The following is a 16,291-nucleotide window of genomic DNA, read 5'->3' as shown; positions in this document are numbered from 1 at the left end:
CTCTTGATATGTCCTCTTTGCACTGTCCTGCTAGTGGAAATTTTTTTCGTGAATATCATAGAATTTACAGTGCAGAAGGAGGCCATTCGGCCCATCGTGTCTGCACCGGTCCTTGGAAAGAGCACCCTACTTAAGCCCACACCTCCACTCTATTCCCATAACCCAGTAACCCCACCTAATCTTTTTGGACACTAAGGGCAATTTAGCATGGCCAATCCACCTAACCTGTACGTTTTTGGACTGTGGGAGGAAACCGTAGCACACGGACGAAACCCACGCAGACACGGGGAGAAAGTGCAAACTCCACACAGCATGTCACCTGAGGCTGGAATTGAACCCCGGTCCCTGGAGCTATGAGGCAGCAGTGCCGCCAATATCTAATCAATTCTTTTCAAAATCATAAAAAACAAAAGGGAGGATAAATGAGAAATGGCAGGCTAGTGGTTGCCAGATTTCACTCCGGGGGCAGCCAGGGAGTAAGTGGTCGCACACCTGAGGTCGGATTTTCTGAATAAAGAGAAGATCCTATGGTGGACGAAGGAGATGAGAGCGTGTACCTGGGAGGGACGAGGTTCTCATCTGCCAGGACTTGGGTGCGGAGCTGGCCAAGCGGTGAGCCAGGTTCAACAAGGTCAAGGCAGCCCTATTTCGGGGGTTTATATCCTGCTTGGTTGTGGACCACGCATGGGGGACAGGAACACCACTTCGATATGCTGGAGGAGGCGAATAAGCGCTGGAGAGACCATGGACTGGGGGGCTTGTGAGGACATTAAATTTTGGGGAGATTCAACGTGAAGCGGACTGGAGATAGAATGGGGAACTAACATGTGGGCGTAGACACGTATTGTTTGGCTTTGTGTATATTATCCACTGTTTAGCTTATTTGTGCTAAAGTGGAATTATTTGGGTGGGTTTTGCCCTTTCAACATTGGAAGCAGTGTTGGAGAGGCATCAAAGTGTGGGGGTGATGGGGGCAGAAGTTATGGGTATATAACGGTGTGCGGGAGGTTGGAGGGTGCGCCCTTGGTGCTGGTGAATATATATGTCCCCAATTGGGACGATGCAGATTTCATGAAGAGGGTGCTGGTGGAGGTCTCGGACTTGGACACACACCAGCTGATTATTGGGGGGTGGCCTCAATACGGTTCTTGATCCTAGGGTAGATCGGTCGTGTCCAGTCTCTGAAGGTGTCGGTGATGGCGAGAGTGTTGCTGGGGTTTATGGAGTGGATGGGAGGGTTGGACCTGTAGAGGTTTGGTAGCTGAGGCAAAGGAATTTTCTTTTACTTTGGCAAGTGCACCAGATGTATTCCCGGATCGATATTTTTGTCCTGGACAGAAATTGCTGGTGGGGGTGGTTGGGATGGAATATTCGGCGATTGTGGTGTTGGATCACACGTCGCACCTGGTGGACCTTCATGTGAAAAGGGATTCCAGCGCCGCAGTGGAGGTTGGATGTGGGGTTGTTGGTCGATAAAGGGGTCTGTGAAAAGATAAGGGTGGCTATATGCAACAATGCAAAGCTCAATAAGAGCGATGAAGTCTCGCTGTGGAGGCACTGAAGGTGGTGGTCAGGGGAGAGTTTATTTCAACCAGGGCGCACATGGAGAATGTGGAGCGGGAAGAAAGACAAAGATTGATGGAGGCCATTCTGGAGGTCGACTCGAGGTAGCCGCCGGCACCGGAGGAGGAGTGCTGAAGGAGAGGCAGAAGCCCCAAATGGAGTTTGAGCCGATGTCTATGGGAAGGCGGTGGGGCCACTGTGGTGGGCCAGTGGGGGCAATGCACGAGTATTGGGGAAAATCCAGCAGGATGCTTGCGCAGCAAGAGAGATGGGTGGATGAAAGATTCAGGGTGTGAGGTGGTCACTGAAAGTGAATGGGGTATTTGAAACCTTTTATCAGGGACTGTATAGTTCCGAGCCTCCGGTGGGGAATGAGGGCGTGAGGCGGTTCCTTGATAGCCTGGATGCCCCAGTTGGTTTGGGGGGGGGGGGGGGGGGGGGAAGAGAAGAGAGAGAGGAGAGAGAGAGAGAGAGAGAGAGAGAGAGAGAGAGAGAGAGAGAGAGAGAGAGAGAGAGAGAGAGAGAGAGAGAGAGAGAGAGAGAGAGAGAGAGAGAGAGAGAGAGAGAGAGAGAGGGGGGGGGGGGGGGGAGAGAGAGAGAGGGGGAGAGGGGGGAGAGAGAGAGAGAGAGAGAGAGAGAGAGAGAGAGAGAGAGATACACGGAGATTTAGATGAGGGAACGAAATGTTATATCTCCAAATTTGCAGATGATTTAAAGCTGGGTGGGAGGATGAGCTGTGAGGAGGATGTAGAGATGTTTCTGTGTGATTTGGACATGTTGAGTGAGTGGGCAAGTGCATGGTGGATGCAGTATAATGTGGATCAATGTGGGGTCATCTACTTTATTACAAAAACAGGAGGGCAGATTATCTGACGGCTATAGATTGAGAAAGGGGATTGTGCAATGAGATTTGGGTGTCCTTGTACACCAGTCGCTGAAAGAGCAGGTACAGTAGGCAGTAAGGAAGGCAAATGGTATGTTGGCCTTCATACTGAGAGGATTAGACTACAGGAGCAGGGATGTCTTGCTGCAATTATAACAGATCTTAGTGTAACCACACCTGGGATAGTGTGCAGTTTTGGTCTCCTTATTGGAGGAAGGATGCTCTTGCTGTACAGGGAGTGCAGCGAAGATTCAATTCCTGGGATGGGGGGACTGAAGTATGAGTCAGTTAGGATATATTCGCTAGAGTTCAGAAGAATGAGAGGGGGGAGGGGGGGGGGAAAGAGAGGAGAGAGAGAGGTAAATCCAGGAGTTATAGATTAAGGAAACAGGGAAAACCATTAGGGCTGAGATGAGGAAAAAACTATTCACCCAGAGAGCGGTGAGCCTGTGGAATTTGTTACCATAGAAAGCAGTCGAGGCCAAAACATTGTACGCTTTCAAGTTAGATATATCTCGGCTAAAGGGATCAAAGGATATGGGGTGGGGGGGGGGCGGGGGGAAACAGGACTGGATTACGGAGTTGGATGATCAGCCATTATCACAATGAATGTAGGAGCAGGGTCGAAGGGCTAAATGGCCTCCTCCTGCTCTTATTTTCTATATTCAGTATTCACTACTGACACTCAGTCACAAATGCGTCAACTCTCTACTTCACATGCTCTTTAAAGTCATTTCTGTTCTGTATTAGACATTCTACATTAACAACACAGTCAATCCATTACTCAATCCAGAATCCATTGTCTGAAATCTCCATGTTACTACTGCTAAACAGCATATTTGACTTCTTCAGTTCTCTGCCCGAAGGCAGGTCTGAACCACATTGTGCCACCTCCATCACAGGTAGAGCAAGTAGGCAGGTTCCTAATCCACGCCAGGCACCAAACTGACCCACAGCAGCCATCCAGCCAACTGAGTTATGTTTGGTGATGGAAAAGGCTCCAATTTTCCTTCCAATAGATGACTGATCATGAATCTCCCCCGCTTTACCGCCTGCCATGGCATGTGTCAGATGGATTTACAAGTTGATACTCAACCAGAGTGGCCATGTTATGGTCACACCTTCCTTGGCCACCAAGACCTGAGTGGGACTTGAACCTGCAACTTCTGGCTCAGAGGATGGGGGTGGGGTGGGTTGCGAAACCCACTGCACCAAAAGGACGCATGCATTTTCAAGTATAAACACTGAAAGGTCAAGGTGTGTGAATACTCAGTCTCGGCTCCAAACAACTCAGCTAGTAAATGCACTAGCCAGGTGGAACAGTCAGCAGGACAGGAAAGTCCCAGGCTCGATGAACGGAATGTGTTAGGCTAGCTGCTCCCCACTGAACCACCAGTGGGAATATGGTAATCAGAGCCTCCACGTCCTCAGGTTAGAGCAGTTTCCACTGCCAATTGTCACTCAGTAATCCTGCTGCAAAATGCAAGGGCACAAAGCACCCAACTCTCATTAAAACATCAAAGGACAACTATTTTAATTATCATAAATTTCATAAGATTGAGGCCCAGGTTGGGTGAACAGACTCACCAGCATCATTGGCTTCTCCCTCTAGTATGTGGATGTCAGTGCAGTCGGCCAGCGAATGCTCTAAGCAGATCTGAAGAAGCGAGCCTGGGTCCGACTGACCCTCTTCAGCAGAGATAATAGGGCCACCGTTTGCTCACATTCATTCCACCCTTTAAACCACCCAGCTAGCACGCCAACTTGATCCCGAAACATCATGATCGCAAGCCTGCACGATTATCTGTCCCTCTTTCCCTCGAGCTCCAGAACGACAGAAGGGCGTCACATGTTTTCAGCCTGGGTGGCAAGATTATCGACTTTGTAAGAGCCGGTGTCTTTTCTGTCCAAACATTTTGGGGTGATACAATATCGCCTTTCCCTTTTCCTCCTCCACCAACACCCCCCTCCCCCCCACACACCCCCAGACACAGCAGTCCAGGAGAATCACTGTCAACACTGGCAACCGAATGGGAGAAACAACACCAAGCAACTTCTGGCAATCGGTTATTGAAAGCTCAGCTCTTGCTCATTTTTCCTTTCTTCTTGCAGTTACGGTTTCATGTCGTCACTGTTGAAAACAAAACAAAAATTATTAAAATATGAAAATACCAAATTCACATTTCCTAAGCAGTCCTTTGAGCCAGTTTTCTACAATTCACTTTAATCCCATCTTCTTGGCCACAGACTGTGCTGTACACCCCGCTCTCGGGTACCTGCCGAAACTGGTCTGAATAAGCCATGATGCAATAAATTGAGAATTACTCTAGTTTCCTAAAGTGTTGTAACTAAAAGTGGAAACCAACAAAGCGAGAACATTTGGATGTCCCTCCAACACTGGCCACAAAGCGAGAACATTTGGATGTCCCTCCAACACTGGTGTGTCTTTCGCACATGCTTCTCTTGCCCACCCACATATAATAATAATAACCGCTTATTGTCACAAGTAGGCTTCAATGAAGCTACTGCGAAAGTCCCCAGTCGCCACATTCCGGTGCCTTGTCGGGGAGGCCGGTACGGGAATTGAACCCGCGCTGCTGCAGTGTTTCTGCATTATAAGCCAGCTATTTAGCCCACTGTGCTAAACCACACCCCCAGTTTATTAAATTCAGATCACGTTGGAACATGCTCAGCAGATCACGCGATAACAAAGTCAAGAGTCAGGGATTGGCCACATAAGAGCAAAACAAGAACGGCTGATTTGCGGGGCAACTCCTTTCAGCCCACAAACATGACCCGGAGTTTCCAGTCACCGATCAGTTTAATTCCCTACTTGCTCTCAAACTTGTGTTTGTGCTCTTGGAAGACATCGGTACATCAGTCTGCCATTCAACACCTCCTCTAGACACCTTTGTTTCTTTCCTTGGGTCACTTATCATTCCCTTTGGCCTTGGACCCTTTTTCATTTAATCTCTCCAGTCCTACTGACCTATCACGGACCTTCCTTTTTTCTTTTACCCCAACCTCCCCCCTTTCACTCATTAAAACTTATATACAGTTCTAACTTTTCTCAGTCGTGATGAAAGGTCATCGGATCTGAAATGTTAACCATTTCTCGCTCTACGGACATTGTCCGTGTGGAGTTTGCACATTCTCCTCGTGTCTGTGTGGGTCTCACCCCCACAACCTAAAGATGTGCAGGGTAGGTGGATTGGCCACGCTAATTGCCTCTGAATTGGATAAAAGAATTGGGTACTCTAATTTTTTTATAAGAGTAGCCCATTCAGCCCGCCCACCCTGCTCCGTGATTCAATACAAACATGGCTGACCCAACTCACATTTTCCCGCCTGCTCCCCATATCCTCTTAATTCCTCAGAGACCTGTCTGTCCATCTCAGCCTCTCAATGATGCAGCATCCACAACCCTCTGGGTTGAGAATTCCAAAGATTCATAATCCTTGTGAGTCATGCAATTTCTCCTCCTCCTCAGTCTAAATTAATCGCCCCCTTTGTACTGAGACTCTGCCGCCCGTGATTTATACTCTCTGACCTATGGGAAAGAAATCTCTCAGCATCTACCCTGTCAAGCCCCTCAGAATTTTATCGGTTTCAATGAAATCCCCTCTCATTCTTCTAAACTCCAGAGATTATAAAACTTAATTTACTAGCCTCTCATCATAGGACAACCCCTTCATCCCAGGGATCTGTGTTGTACTACCTCCAATGCAAAATTCCCTTTCTTAAATACAAGGCCATAAGTCATAGGAGCAGAATTATGTCATTCGGCCCATCGAGTCTGCTCCGCCATTCAATCATGGCTGATATGTTTCTCATCCCCATTCTCCGGCCTTCTCCCCATAATCCCGGATCGTCTTATTAATCAATAACCTATCTATCTCTGTCTTAAAGACACTCAGTGATTTGGTCTCCACAGCCGTCTGCGCAAAGGTTCCACAGATTCACCGCCCTCTGGGTGAAGAAATTACTCCTCATCACTGTTTTTAAAGGATCATGCCTTTAGTCGGAGATTGCGTCCTCTGGTTCTAGCTTTCCTAAAAGAGGAAACAGCCTCTCCACATCCACTCTATCTAGGCCTTGGAGCATGCTGTAAGTTTCAATAAGATCCCCTCTCATCTTGCAGGCTAATGTCTGGTGTTGGTGGGAGGATGGGATCGTTGTTATTGATATGGGGATTGACATTACATTCGTTACTGATTATTGTTTATTGTTGGGTGTAAATTTGGGAGAAAATTTGTAAAAGGAGAATAAAAAATATATTTTTAAAAATCCCCTCTCATCCTTCTAAACTCCCAACGAGTACAGACCCAGAATCCTCAACCGTTCTCATATGACAAGCTCTTCATTCCAGGGATCATTCTCGTGAACCTCCTCTGGACCCTTCCAAGACCAACACCCATTTCTTTAGATATGGGGCCCAAAACTGCTCACAATACTCCAAACGGGATCTGACCAGAGCCTTATACATCCTCAGAAGTACATCCCTGCTCTTGTATTCTAGCCCTCTTGACGTGAATGCTAACATTGCATTTGCTTTTCTAACTGCCGACTGGACTTGCACGTTAACCTTAAGAGAATCTTGAACAAGGGCTCCTAAGTCCCTTTGTGTTTTCTGATTTCCTAAGTTTTTTTCCATTTAGAAAATAGTCTATGCCTTCATTCCTCCTTCCAAAGTGCATAGCCTCACACTTTTCCACATTGTATTCCATCTGCCACTTCTTTGCCCACTCTCCTAGCCTGTCCAAGTCCTTCTGCAGCCCCCCTGCTTCGTCAATACTACCTGTCCTTCTGTATATCTTTGTATCATCTGCAAACTTCTTCCAGGTCGAATGTATATTGTGAAAAGTTGTGGTCCCAGCACAGACCAGAGTCACACCATTTGTCACCAGCTGCCATCCTGAAAAAGACCCCTTTATCCCCATTCTCTGCCTTCTGCCAGCCAGTCAATCTCTATCCATGCCAGTATCTTACCCTAACACCATGGCTCTTAACTTATTTAACAATCTCTTATGCGGCACTTGTCAAAGGCGTCTGGAAATCTAAATAAATTACATCCACTGGTTCTCCTTTGTCTAACTCCTTGTTACCTCCTCAAAGAACTACAGTTTTGTCAGACATGACCTACCCTCGACAAGCCGTGCTGACTCAGTCCTATTTTATCATGCACTTCCAAGTACTCTGCAATCTCATCTTTAGTAATGGACCTCTAAATATGGAGGCCAAAACTGCACACTATATTCCAGATGTGGTCTCACCAAAACCCTGTACAATTGTAGCAAAGACTTCAGTCTTCTTGTCACTCCAACCCTTTACAATGAAGGCCAACCTAGTTGCCTTGCTAATAGCTTGCTGCACTTGGAAGCCAACTTCCTGCATTCCTCATGCAAGCACACCAAGAATCTTTGAACATCAGTGCTTACAAGGTCTACACCTTTTTAAAAATTGTCTGTATTTCTATTCTTACGACCGAAGTGAATAACCTCACACCTCCCTACATTATACTCATCTGTCATCTTGTTGCCCTCTCAGTATTTTCTGTTCTTATTTCAAATTCCAGCGCCCACTGTATTTTGCTTTTATAACTCCCCATACTCTGCTGGGCACCACCAGCCCTGCAACAACATGTATTAACATACACAACAGCAGCTGCGCGGAGAATTGTGGGCATAAATTCACAGTTCACTACCTGGATGGGCACAGGTGCAGCCATACTTTACTTCACCACTGACACTGGTAGAAATGTCAGCATGACTTTTCAGGCATTTGGAACTTTACTCGCGAAAATACACATTGGCATTTTCTGGCAAATGTAACTATAATTACATCCAACATACCACTGAAAAAAAATGGAGCAACCTGATGGTTTAAATTTATATCACCGATTCCCTTTATGACAATTTTTTTCATTGCACCCAGGACATCATAGGGTACAACTAAGCAAAGGGCTCAACAAGAATAGGAAACATGTCTGTTGAGGGAGATGGTGGTGGGGCGGAGGGTGGTGAAGGGGAGTTTCACAGGATTTGGAAAGCTTGTAAAACAATAGACATAGAATTTACAGTGCACAACAAGGCCATTTGGCCCATCGAGTCCACAACAGAAAGACCAAGCCACTGAAGCCCCCACCTCTACCCCACCCCCACAACCCAGTAACCCCACCTAAACCTTTTTGAACACTATGGGCAATTTAGTATGTCCGATTCACCTAACCTGCACATCCTTGGACTGTGGGAGGAAACCCCACAGAGACAAGGGAGAAGGTGGAGACTCGCACAGTGACCCAAGCCAGAATCGAACCAGGGACCCTGAAGCAAATGTGGTAACCACTGCGCTACCGTGCTGCCCAATGCAAGGAGAGGATCTAGGTATAACAAAATGCACCGGCACAAAAAAATGCTCTATATAAATAGCAATCAGCTGTGTAGATACAGTGTTCAGCATATCAATAATTTTGAATAGTTGAGTTAACAAGCTTTTGGAATATACACGGAAGACAACAGAAAACAAACTCAGTGAATCGCTCCTGAATGAGTGTACACAACTGCCAGCAAGAAGAATTCTTCCATGAAACAATATTTTTTCACCCACCCCACCTCACACCTACCCCCCCCAGCCCCATCTGGAGCAGCTATTAAGCCAAAAGTTAACTTCCATCAGCATATGACATCATCCCTTCAGCTACCTACATCTGGCATTCATTAGAATTCAAAGAGTACAACTCAGTGTTGCACACACTGGATACAGAGAAAGAGAATCTGTATAAAATCACATTGCAAATCAATTGACCAGTGTTGCTTTAAAGGAAACAGGCCTTTCGCCATTCAGAGACCTGACTGGGAGGGGAAAGCGCCCGGCTTAATTTTAGAGTCTATTTTGCTGTAATTAGGACTTCCAAGTGAATTTTAAATAGATTTTAAAAACTAAATAATCCACAGCGGTTCAGCTGGTGAAGGTGGTAACCGACGCTCCACTGAGCAAAAGATTCAAAGCTTGATCCTTGGTCTATGCCAAGCCACTGGTCACAATCAGAGCACTGTGCAATGATTGGTTTCATTGTCCGAGAGAGCAGGATGGCGTGTTAAAGACAGGAAGTCAAGTCTTCCACTCTTGATCATGACCCTTCTGGCAAGAAAGAATAAAGACAGGATTAGGCCCAGCTACGATTTTCTCCTGCAGTCAAACAACCTACTGATACTTACTGTGCAGGGTGATACATGAAAGTAGAGAAACTTATCAAGGTATCAAGAGAAACCTGGTACCAACGTAACAGGAGCATGCGGGAGGAGGGACAAAATCAGAATGACAGACCATGGAATAGCTCCGATACAAACCTCAAGATTTCAATCACACGAGGAGAGGATTGTCCAAAATCACTTGGGGCATACTTCCTCCTGGTCAATTTACAGAACAGTTTAAAAAATAACTCCAAAGCACTCAACACTCCTATTTCATGGACATGGATGGCAGATGCTTTGCAAAGTACCTCACTTCAAAACTGAAAAAGGAGGCAAGGAAACAGTTCCTAGGACTTCAACTGTTTCCACACATACTTCTCCACCAGCAATTCTACCTAGGGATCTTAAGGATCCACAGAACTATGATGCAAAGCTCACTGTACTAAAAAGGCCAAATTGAGAATGGCAGGGACCTGGAAGGATGCTGTCTACCTGCCCCTCAGCTAATGGATGGTGATAGGTGGAGAGAAGTTGAGTAATGGCAAGAAACGCTCAAACATTTCTTTCGAGCATTTCTGTAACACAACAAAGAAAATACCAACAACCTCGATCTCACCTAAATGACAAACAGTCCGAAGATGTGCAGGTTAGGTAGATGGGCTGTGCTAAATTGCCCCAAATGTTGGGTGGAGTTGCGGGGATTGAGCGGGGGTGTGGGCCTAGGTGGGGTGCTCTTTCGGAGGGTCGGTGCAGACTCGATGGGCCTCCTTCTGCACTGTAGAGATTCTATGACTTCAACAAGCGCTTAATATACAACAGTCCTTATAGATCTCTGTAGGCTGTCAACTTCATTGTTCAATGGGCAATGACACTACAAAGTATGGTACTAAATGACAGATCAGCTGTACATTAGATCCTGGTCTGAGCAAGGAAGGAGGAAGAAGCACTACAAATGACCTCAAGTGACCATAGGCTAGAGAAGAGAGAAAATTCCCACAGTTCCTCCTCCTGATCCAGTAACACCTTTTGGAAAAGGTGTGGACATTAGGCGATGATAAGATCCCTGCATAAAGTCCTCCAAGATTAAATACCCTGTTGTCACTTGGGTTGATATGTGAATTGGCACTTGGTGAGTAGGAGCAAACTGGACTCCAAAAGTCACCATTTTCAGGAGGGGTGAGGGGAGTATTGACAGTTAAATCCTTTTACTGAAAGACAAGTCACTTGTTTCATTAACCTCAAAACAAAACCAGAACTTGCAGAATATCTAAATCATCATTGGATACTTATAACAACTATTCACTTTACATAGCACCTATAACATAATAAAATCTCCCAAAACACTGCAGAGGCATTATATATACATACATATTAACAAGTGACAATATGCTGCTTAAGAGATAGAAAGGCAGAAAAACAATAGTTTGGTCAAAGGGATATTTTTTAGAAGTATCTAAAGGAGATAAGAAAGGAAGAGGCAGGGAGATATAAAGAGGAAATTGCAGAGTTTCTGATCTAGGCAGCTCAACTCATGGTTGCCGATAGTGGAGCAATTAAAATAGTAATAATCTTTAGGCTTACATTAATGCTGCAATGAAGTTACTGTGAAAACCTCCTAGTCACCACACTCCGGCGCCTACTCGGGCACACAGCGGGAGAATTCAGAATGCCCAATTCACCTAACAAGCACGTCTTTCGGGCCATGTGGGAGGGAACCAGAGCACCCGGAGGAAACACACGCAGGCACGAGGAGAACGTGCAGACTCCGCGCAGTGACCCAAGCAGGGAATCGAAAATCAGGTTGCCACAGAGGCCAGAAACGGAAGGAGCCCAGGGATCCAGGCTGGTTGCAGGACTGAACATAATTCCAGAGAAAGGGAAGGGAAAAGGTCAGATAGGAATTTGAAAAATCGAGGCGTGGCTTGACTAGGAGCCAATGTAAATCAATCAATGAGCAGAGGGAGATGGTTAGTGGAGACTTGGTGCAAGTTATGACGTAGGCAGCAGAGTTTAGAATGACCTCAAGTGGGCAGCGGGGTAGAAGCTAGTACATTGGAACAGTGAAGGGCAGAGGTATCAATGGCATAAATGAGAATATCAGTAGCAGACAAGAAATATGAGCAGGAGACCATACAGCCCATTCAGCCTGCTCCATAACGGCACGGGAGCACAGTGGTTAGCACTGTTGCTTCACAGCGCCAGGAACCTGTGTTTGATTCCCGCTTGGGTCACTGTCTGCACGCTCTCCCAATGTCTGCGTGGGGTTCCTCTGGGTGCTCCGGTTTCCTTCCACAAATCCCGAAAGACGTGCTTGTTAGGTGAATTGGACATTCTGAATTCTCCATCAGTGTACCGGATCAGGCGCCAAGTGTGGTGACTGGGGGATTTTCACAGTAACTTCACTGCAGTGTTAATGTAAGCATACTTGTGACACGAATAAAGATTATTATTTTAAAAAATAAGGCTGAGGCAAAGTCAAGCGATGTTATAGAGATGGAAAAAAGTGTTCTGGTGATGGTTTAGATGTGCAAGAGAATGCTCATCTTGGGGCAAAAAAGGGACTGCTGTCTCACGCAGCGAGGTCCCAGGTTCTACGCCGACTCTGGGTCACTGTTCGTGTGGAGTTTGCACATCCTCCCCGTGTTTGCGTGGGTCTCACCCCCACAACCCAAAGATGTGCAGGGTGGGTGGATTGGCCACGCTAAATTGCCCCTTAATTGAAAAAAATGAATTGGGTACTCTAAATTTTTTTTAAATCTTGGGCAAAAAAACACCAAGTTTACAAACAATCTGGCTCAGTCTCAGGCAGTTGTCAGGGGAAGGGATGGAGTCAGTAGTTAAAGGAATGGAGTTTATGATGGGGGCCTCAGTCTTCTCGATATTTGTTCAGAGGAAATTTCTGCTCACCCAAGCAGCCAACAATTCAGAGGCAGAAGGTCAAGAGAGGTGGAGAACAGGCAGAGCTGGGTACCATCAGCATATATATGGAAATTGACGCCATGATTTTGGATGCTGTCGTCGAGGACTGCAGAAGTTTGAGAAAATAGGGTGGGCCAACGTAAGATCCTCGGGAGACCGAGGTTACAATGCAGGAGTGAGCATTGTTCCAATAACAGCCGAACATTCACCATCAATACTGATAAAGAATGGTCACTTGGATGACTGAGCTGCTGATGCTCACGAAAGCTGCAACCCTTTCAATTTTCTCTTGAAGCTACTCCTTCTTGAAGTAAAGTGTTAACACAACTGAATTGCTAATCTCGGTTCTGCTCCTGTGAGAGGGAAAACCGAAAGCATGAGCAAGGGTCCTCATTGGGTTGTTCTTAACCGCTTCCTGGGAAGCCAGTAAATAAAATGTGGAAAAAGTCCAAAATACTGCAGACATGAAAACCTGAAACAAACAGAAGAAGATCACTCAGCATCAATGGAGAAGACAGAGAAGTTCAAATGTCAGGTGTGAAATCTACTTCAAGACAAAGTAGACTACACACCTAAAACATTAATTGATCTGTCCTCTCTGCAGCTGCCGACTGACCTACTGCATTTTCAGCATATTTGTTTAAAGATAGTGGTAATACCCTAATAAAAGCTGGTCACTCAGACTCTTCAACTGCACAAGGCTGAGATGTAATTACATAGAGTATGAGGAAGAAGCACTGAATGGGCTAACCTAGGGGTTAGTGCTGAGGTCCTGTCTGCTCTCTGCAGGAAGCAACTTCACATTTACAAAGGGCAAATCTTAAACAGGCCACCTGGTAGCTCTTCATGCCGTGGGTGACTAACAGCTGGCATCGGGTCAGGTAAGGACTCTGGGCTCAATTTGGATGCTTACGGTGGGAAGGTGATAGCCTCGGTGATCAGATGGGATGAGTACCACCTTCAGCTAAATTAACTTCAAAATACTTTTCTGAAACCCCTAATTAGAAATGGGAATTTTCTCATCTGCCCCACTGTAGTTCCTTTTCAGCCTGTCTGCAAACATGCATTATTAACCAAGGGAAAACCAAACACAATCAACTTCTCACCATCAATGATACCATTCAACTCCCAGTGCCCCAGTCTGTTCAGCTGCGGGTAACACTCTCACCTGAATCGGAGAGTTGTTGTGGATTCAGGTTTCACTCCCAACATTTGAGACCAAATCCAGACACGCACGCAGTGCGATGCCAGGGGGTAATGCACTAACTCGGGTACACATTTCAGATAAGATGCTCAGGTGAGAAGACCCTAAGAGCCGAATCCTGGTCAATATTTATCCCTCAACCAACATCGCTGAATTAAGATTGCGTGATGATGGTCACATTGTTCTTTGTAGGAGCTTGCTGTCCACAAATTAGCTATGATGTGGAGATGCAGGTGTTGGACCTGGGTGAGCACAGTAAGAAGTCTTACAACACCAGGTTAAAGTCCAACAGGTTTGTTTCGATATCACTAGCTTTCGGAGCAGCTCCGAAAGCTAGTGATTTGAAACAAACCTGTTGGACTTTAACTTGGGGTCGTAAGACTTCTTACTGCACAAATTAGCTGCCATGCTTCCTATATTAAAGAGTGACTACATTTCAAAAGTACACCATAAAGAGCTTTGAAGCGTCCGGCGGTTATGAAAGGTGTTCTACCCCCCGGGAAATGCCTTTAGATATATGCAGATAAGGGGCTTTTGTGAGGCGACAGGTGAGGGAATTCCCGTTGCTCTCGGCACAGGAAGTTCAAGATAGGGTGATCTCGGGTGTATGGGTCGGGGAGGGCAAGGTGTCGGAAATACACCAGGAGTTGAAAGAAGAGGGGGAAGCGCTGGTAGAAGAGTTGAAGGGTAAATGGGAGGAGGAGTTGGGGGAGGAGATCGAGGAAGGTCTGTGGGCTGATGCCCTAGGTAGGGGTTAATTCCTCCTCCTCGTGTGCCAGGGCTCAGCCTGATACAATTTAAGGTGGTCCACAGAGCGCACTTGACGGGGGCGAGGTTGAGTAGGTTCTTTGGGGTAGAGGACAGATGTGGAAGGTGCTCAGGGAGCCCGGCGAACCATGTCCATATGTTTTGGTCATGCCCGGCACTGGAGGGGTTCTGGAGAGGAGTGGCGGGAGCAATATCTCAGGTGGTGAAAGTCCGGGTCAAGCCAAGCTGGGGGCTAGCAATATTTGGAGTAGTGGACGAACCGAGAGTGCAGGAGGTGAAAGAGGCCGGCATTCTGGCCTTTGCGACCCTAGTAGCCCTGCGAAGGATCTTGCTAATGTGGAAGGAGGCGAAGCCCCCCCCAGCCTGGAGGCCTGAAGAAATGATATGGCTGGGTTCATAAAGTTGGAGAGGATTAAGTTCGCCTTGAGAGGGTCTGCGCAGGGGTTCTACAAGCGGTGGCAACCGTTCCTAGACTATCTCGCGGAGCATTAGAGGAAGGTCGGTCAGCAGCAGCAGCAACCTTGGGGGGGGGGACGTCCTGAGAGGGGTGGGGGGGGGGGGGAGAAGGGGGGACTGCCTGGGAGGGTGGAATGAGCAAGAGATAACATGAAGGGTTGGGGAAACTGGCACGTATGGGTGAGGGCCAGTGTACAAAGCGGTGTAAATGTATCATTTTGCCATGAATACATCTTGCTCTGGGCGATTTCTCGTTTTTTTTGTTACGGGGGGGGGGGGCTATTGTTTGTATGGGAGAAAAATTGTGTTAAAAAACTTTAATAAATATATATTTTTTAATGAAAGGTGTTCTACAAATGCAAGTCTTTCTTTCTTCTGCAATACAATCGGCTAGCACCAACAAGCTCTGGAACCTCGCCAAAGATCCAGCCAAGACAGTCTGCGTCATGAGACTGGACAACCTTTCAGGACCAACAGCATATCCGTTTCCACACGCTTTGCAGCAAGGGTTAGTTCCTGCATCACGATCAGGAGCAGAAACCCCATTTACCTTTTCCTTCCTATGGTCCAGAGATATCCAGCCCAACCAGAGTGAGTCCCCTATCAACACAGGTCAGAAATCAAACCATTCATGTCCACACAGCCTAGTGCATGACACGAGCACTGTAGCATGAATCATAGGGTACACATAGGCTACCACCACACTTTAAGAATCAGATTAACACTAAAAAAAAAAATGACTCCAGCTTCATGGAACCTGTTGTATTTCTGCATTCTGCTGTCATGGGAGGTTTAAAATATTTCCTAGCAATACATAAGGCTTCCTTTAAATACCTCCTCACCTACAAATAACTCCGGATAAAAAAACATTTTCCGACAGTGTGACTGACATGCTCCACAAAGCAACCAAGCCAGGTCAGCTGCTACAGCAAATTGTCCTGTTGTGCAACTAAGCCATACAGAAGCAGAACGTCCAAGCTCTTATCTTCTTGTCATCGCAACGGGAGGCAACAATAATGGTGCTACAGCTAGCCTTTGCTTCCCTCGCTGAGGGGCGACGAAGAAACCAGCCACAGCAATGCTGCTCATCATCCCACCAAGGGCAACCCGCCCCTTCGACATGCTGAAAAGCGATCAAAGTTTAAAAAAAATCAGGCTCATCACCCACCACCCAATGGAACAGACTGAAGTGATGAAGAATGGATGGGTGAGTACTGATAATGCCTGGTGTCCAAACGTAGGGGGTATGGGAAGGTTGGAAAAGCTGGGGGTGAAGGGGGAGATAAGCTATAAACAAAACAACAA

At 46.6% G+C, this 16,291-nt stretch overlaps 2 protein-coding genes across 2 annotated transcripts in view; one reads left to right on the top strand and one right to left on the bottom strand.

Moving 5' to 3' along the window:
- LOC140402267 (protein Smaug homolog 1-like) overlaps window positions 1-16,291 on the bottom strand; it is a 98,996-nt gene that overhangs the window by 78,490 nt on the left and 4,215 nt on the right. Inside the window, 2 exon segments of the mRNA XM_072489906.1 lie at window positions 4,034-4,108; window positions 4,111-4,577. Coding sequence (XP_072346007.1) covers window positions 4,034-4,108; window positions 4,111-4,228 — 193 coding nt within the window. The 5' untranslated portion in view covers window positions 4,229-4,577.
- The window catches only part of LOC140402268 (glia maturation factor gamma-like), a 42,661-nt gene continuing 42,294 nt past the window's right edge, over window positions 15,925-16,291 (top strand). The window contains exon 1 of the mRNA XM_072489907.1: window positions 15,925-16,193. Within this exon, the coding sequence (XP_072346008.1) occupies window positions 16,065-16,193 (129 nt within the window). The 5' untranslated portion in view covers window positions 15,925-16,064. The remainder of the gene's footprint in view (window positions 16,194-16,291) is intronic.

This window comes from Scyliorhinus torazame, chromosome 25 (assembly GCF_047496885.1).
Source record: "Scyliorhinus torazame isolate Kashiwa2021f chromosome 25, sScyTor2.1, whole genome shotgun sequence".
NCBI classification, from domain to species: Eukaryota; Metazoa; Chordata; class Chondrichthyes; order Carcharhiniformes; family Scyliorhinidae; genus Scyliorhinus; species Scyliorhinus torazame.
The sequence above is the reverse complement of the archived record's forward strand: the minus strand, read 5'-3'. Positions and strand labels throughout refer to the sequence as shown.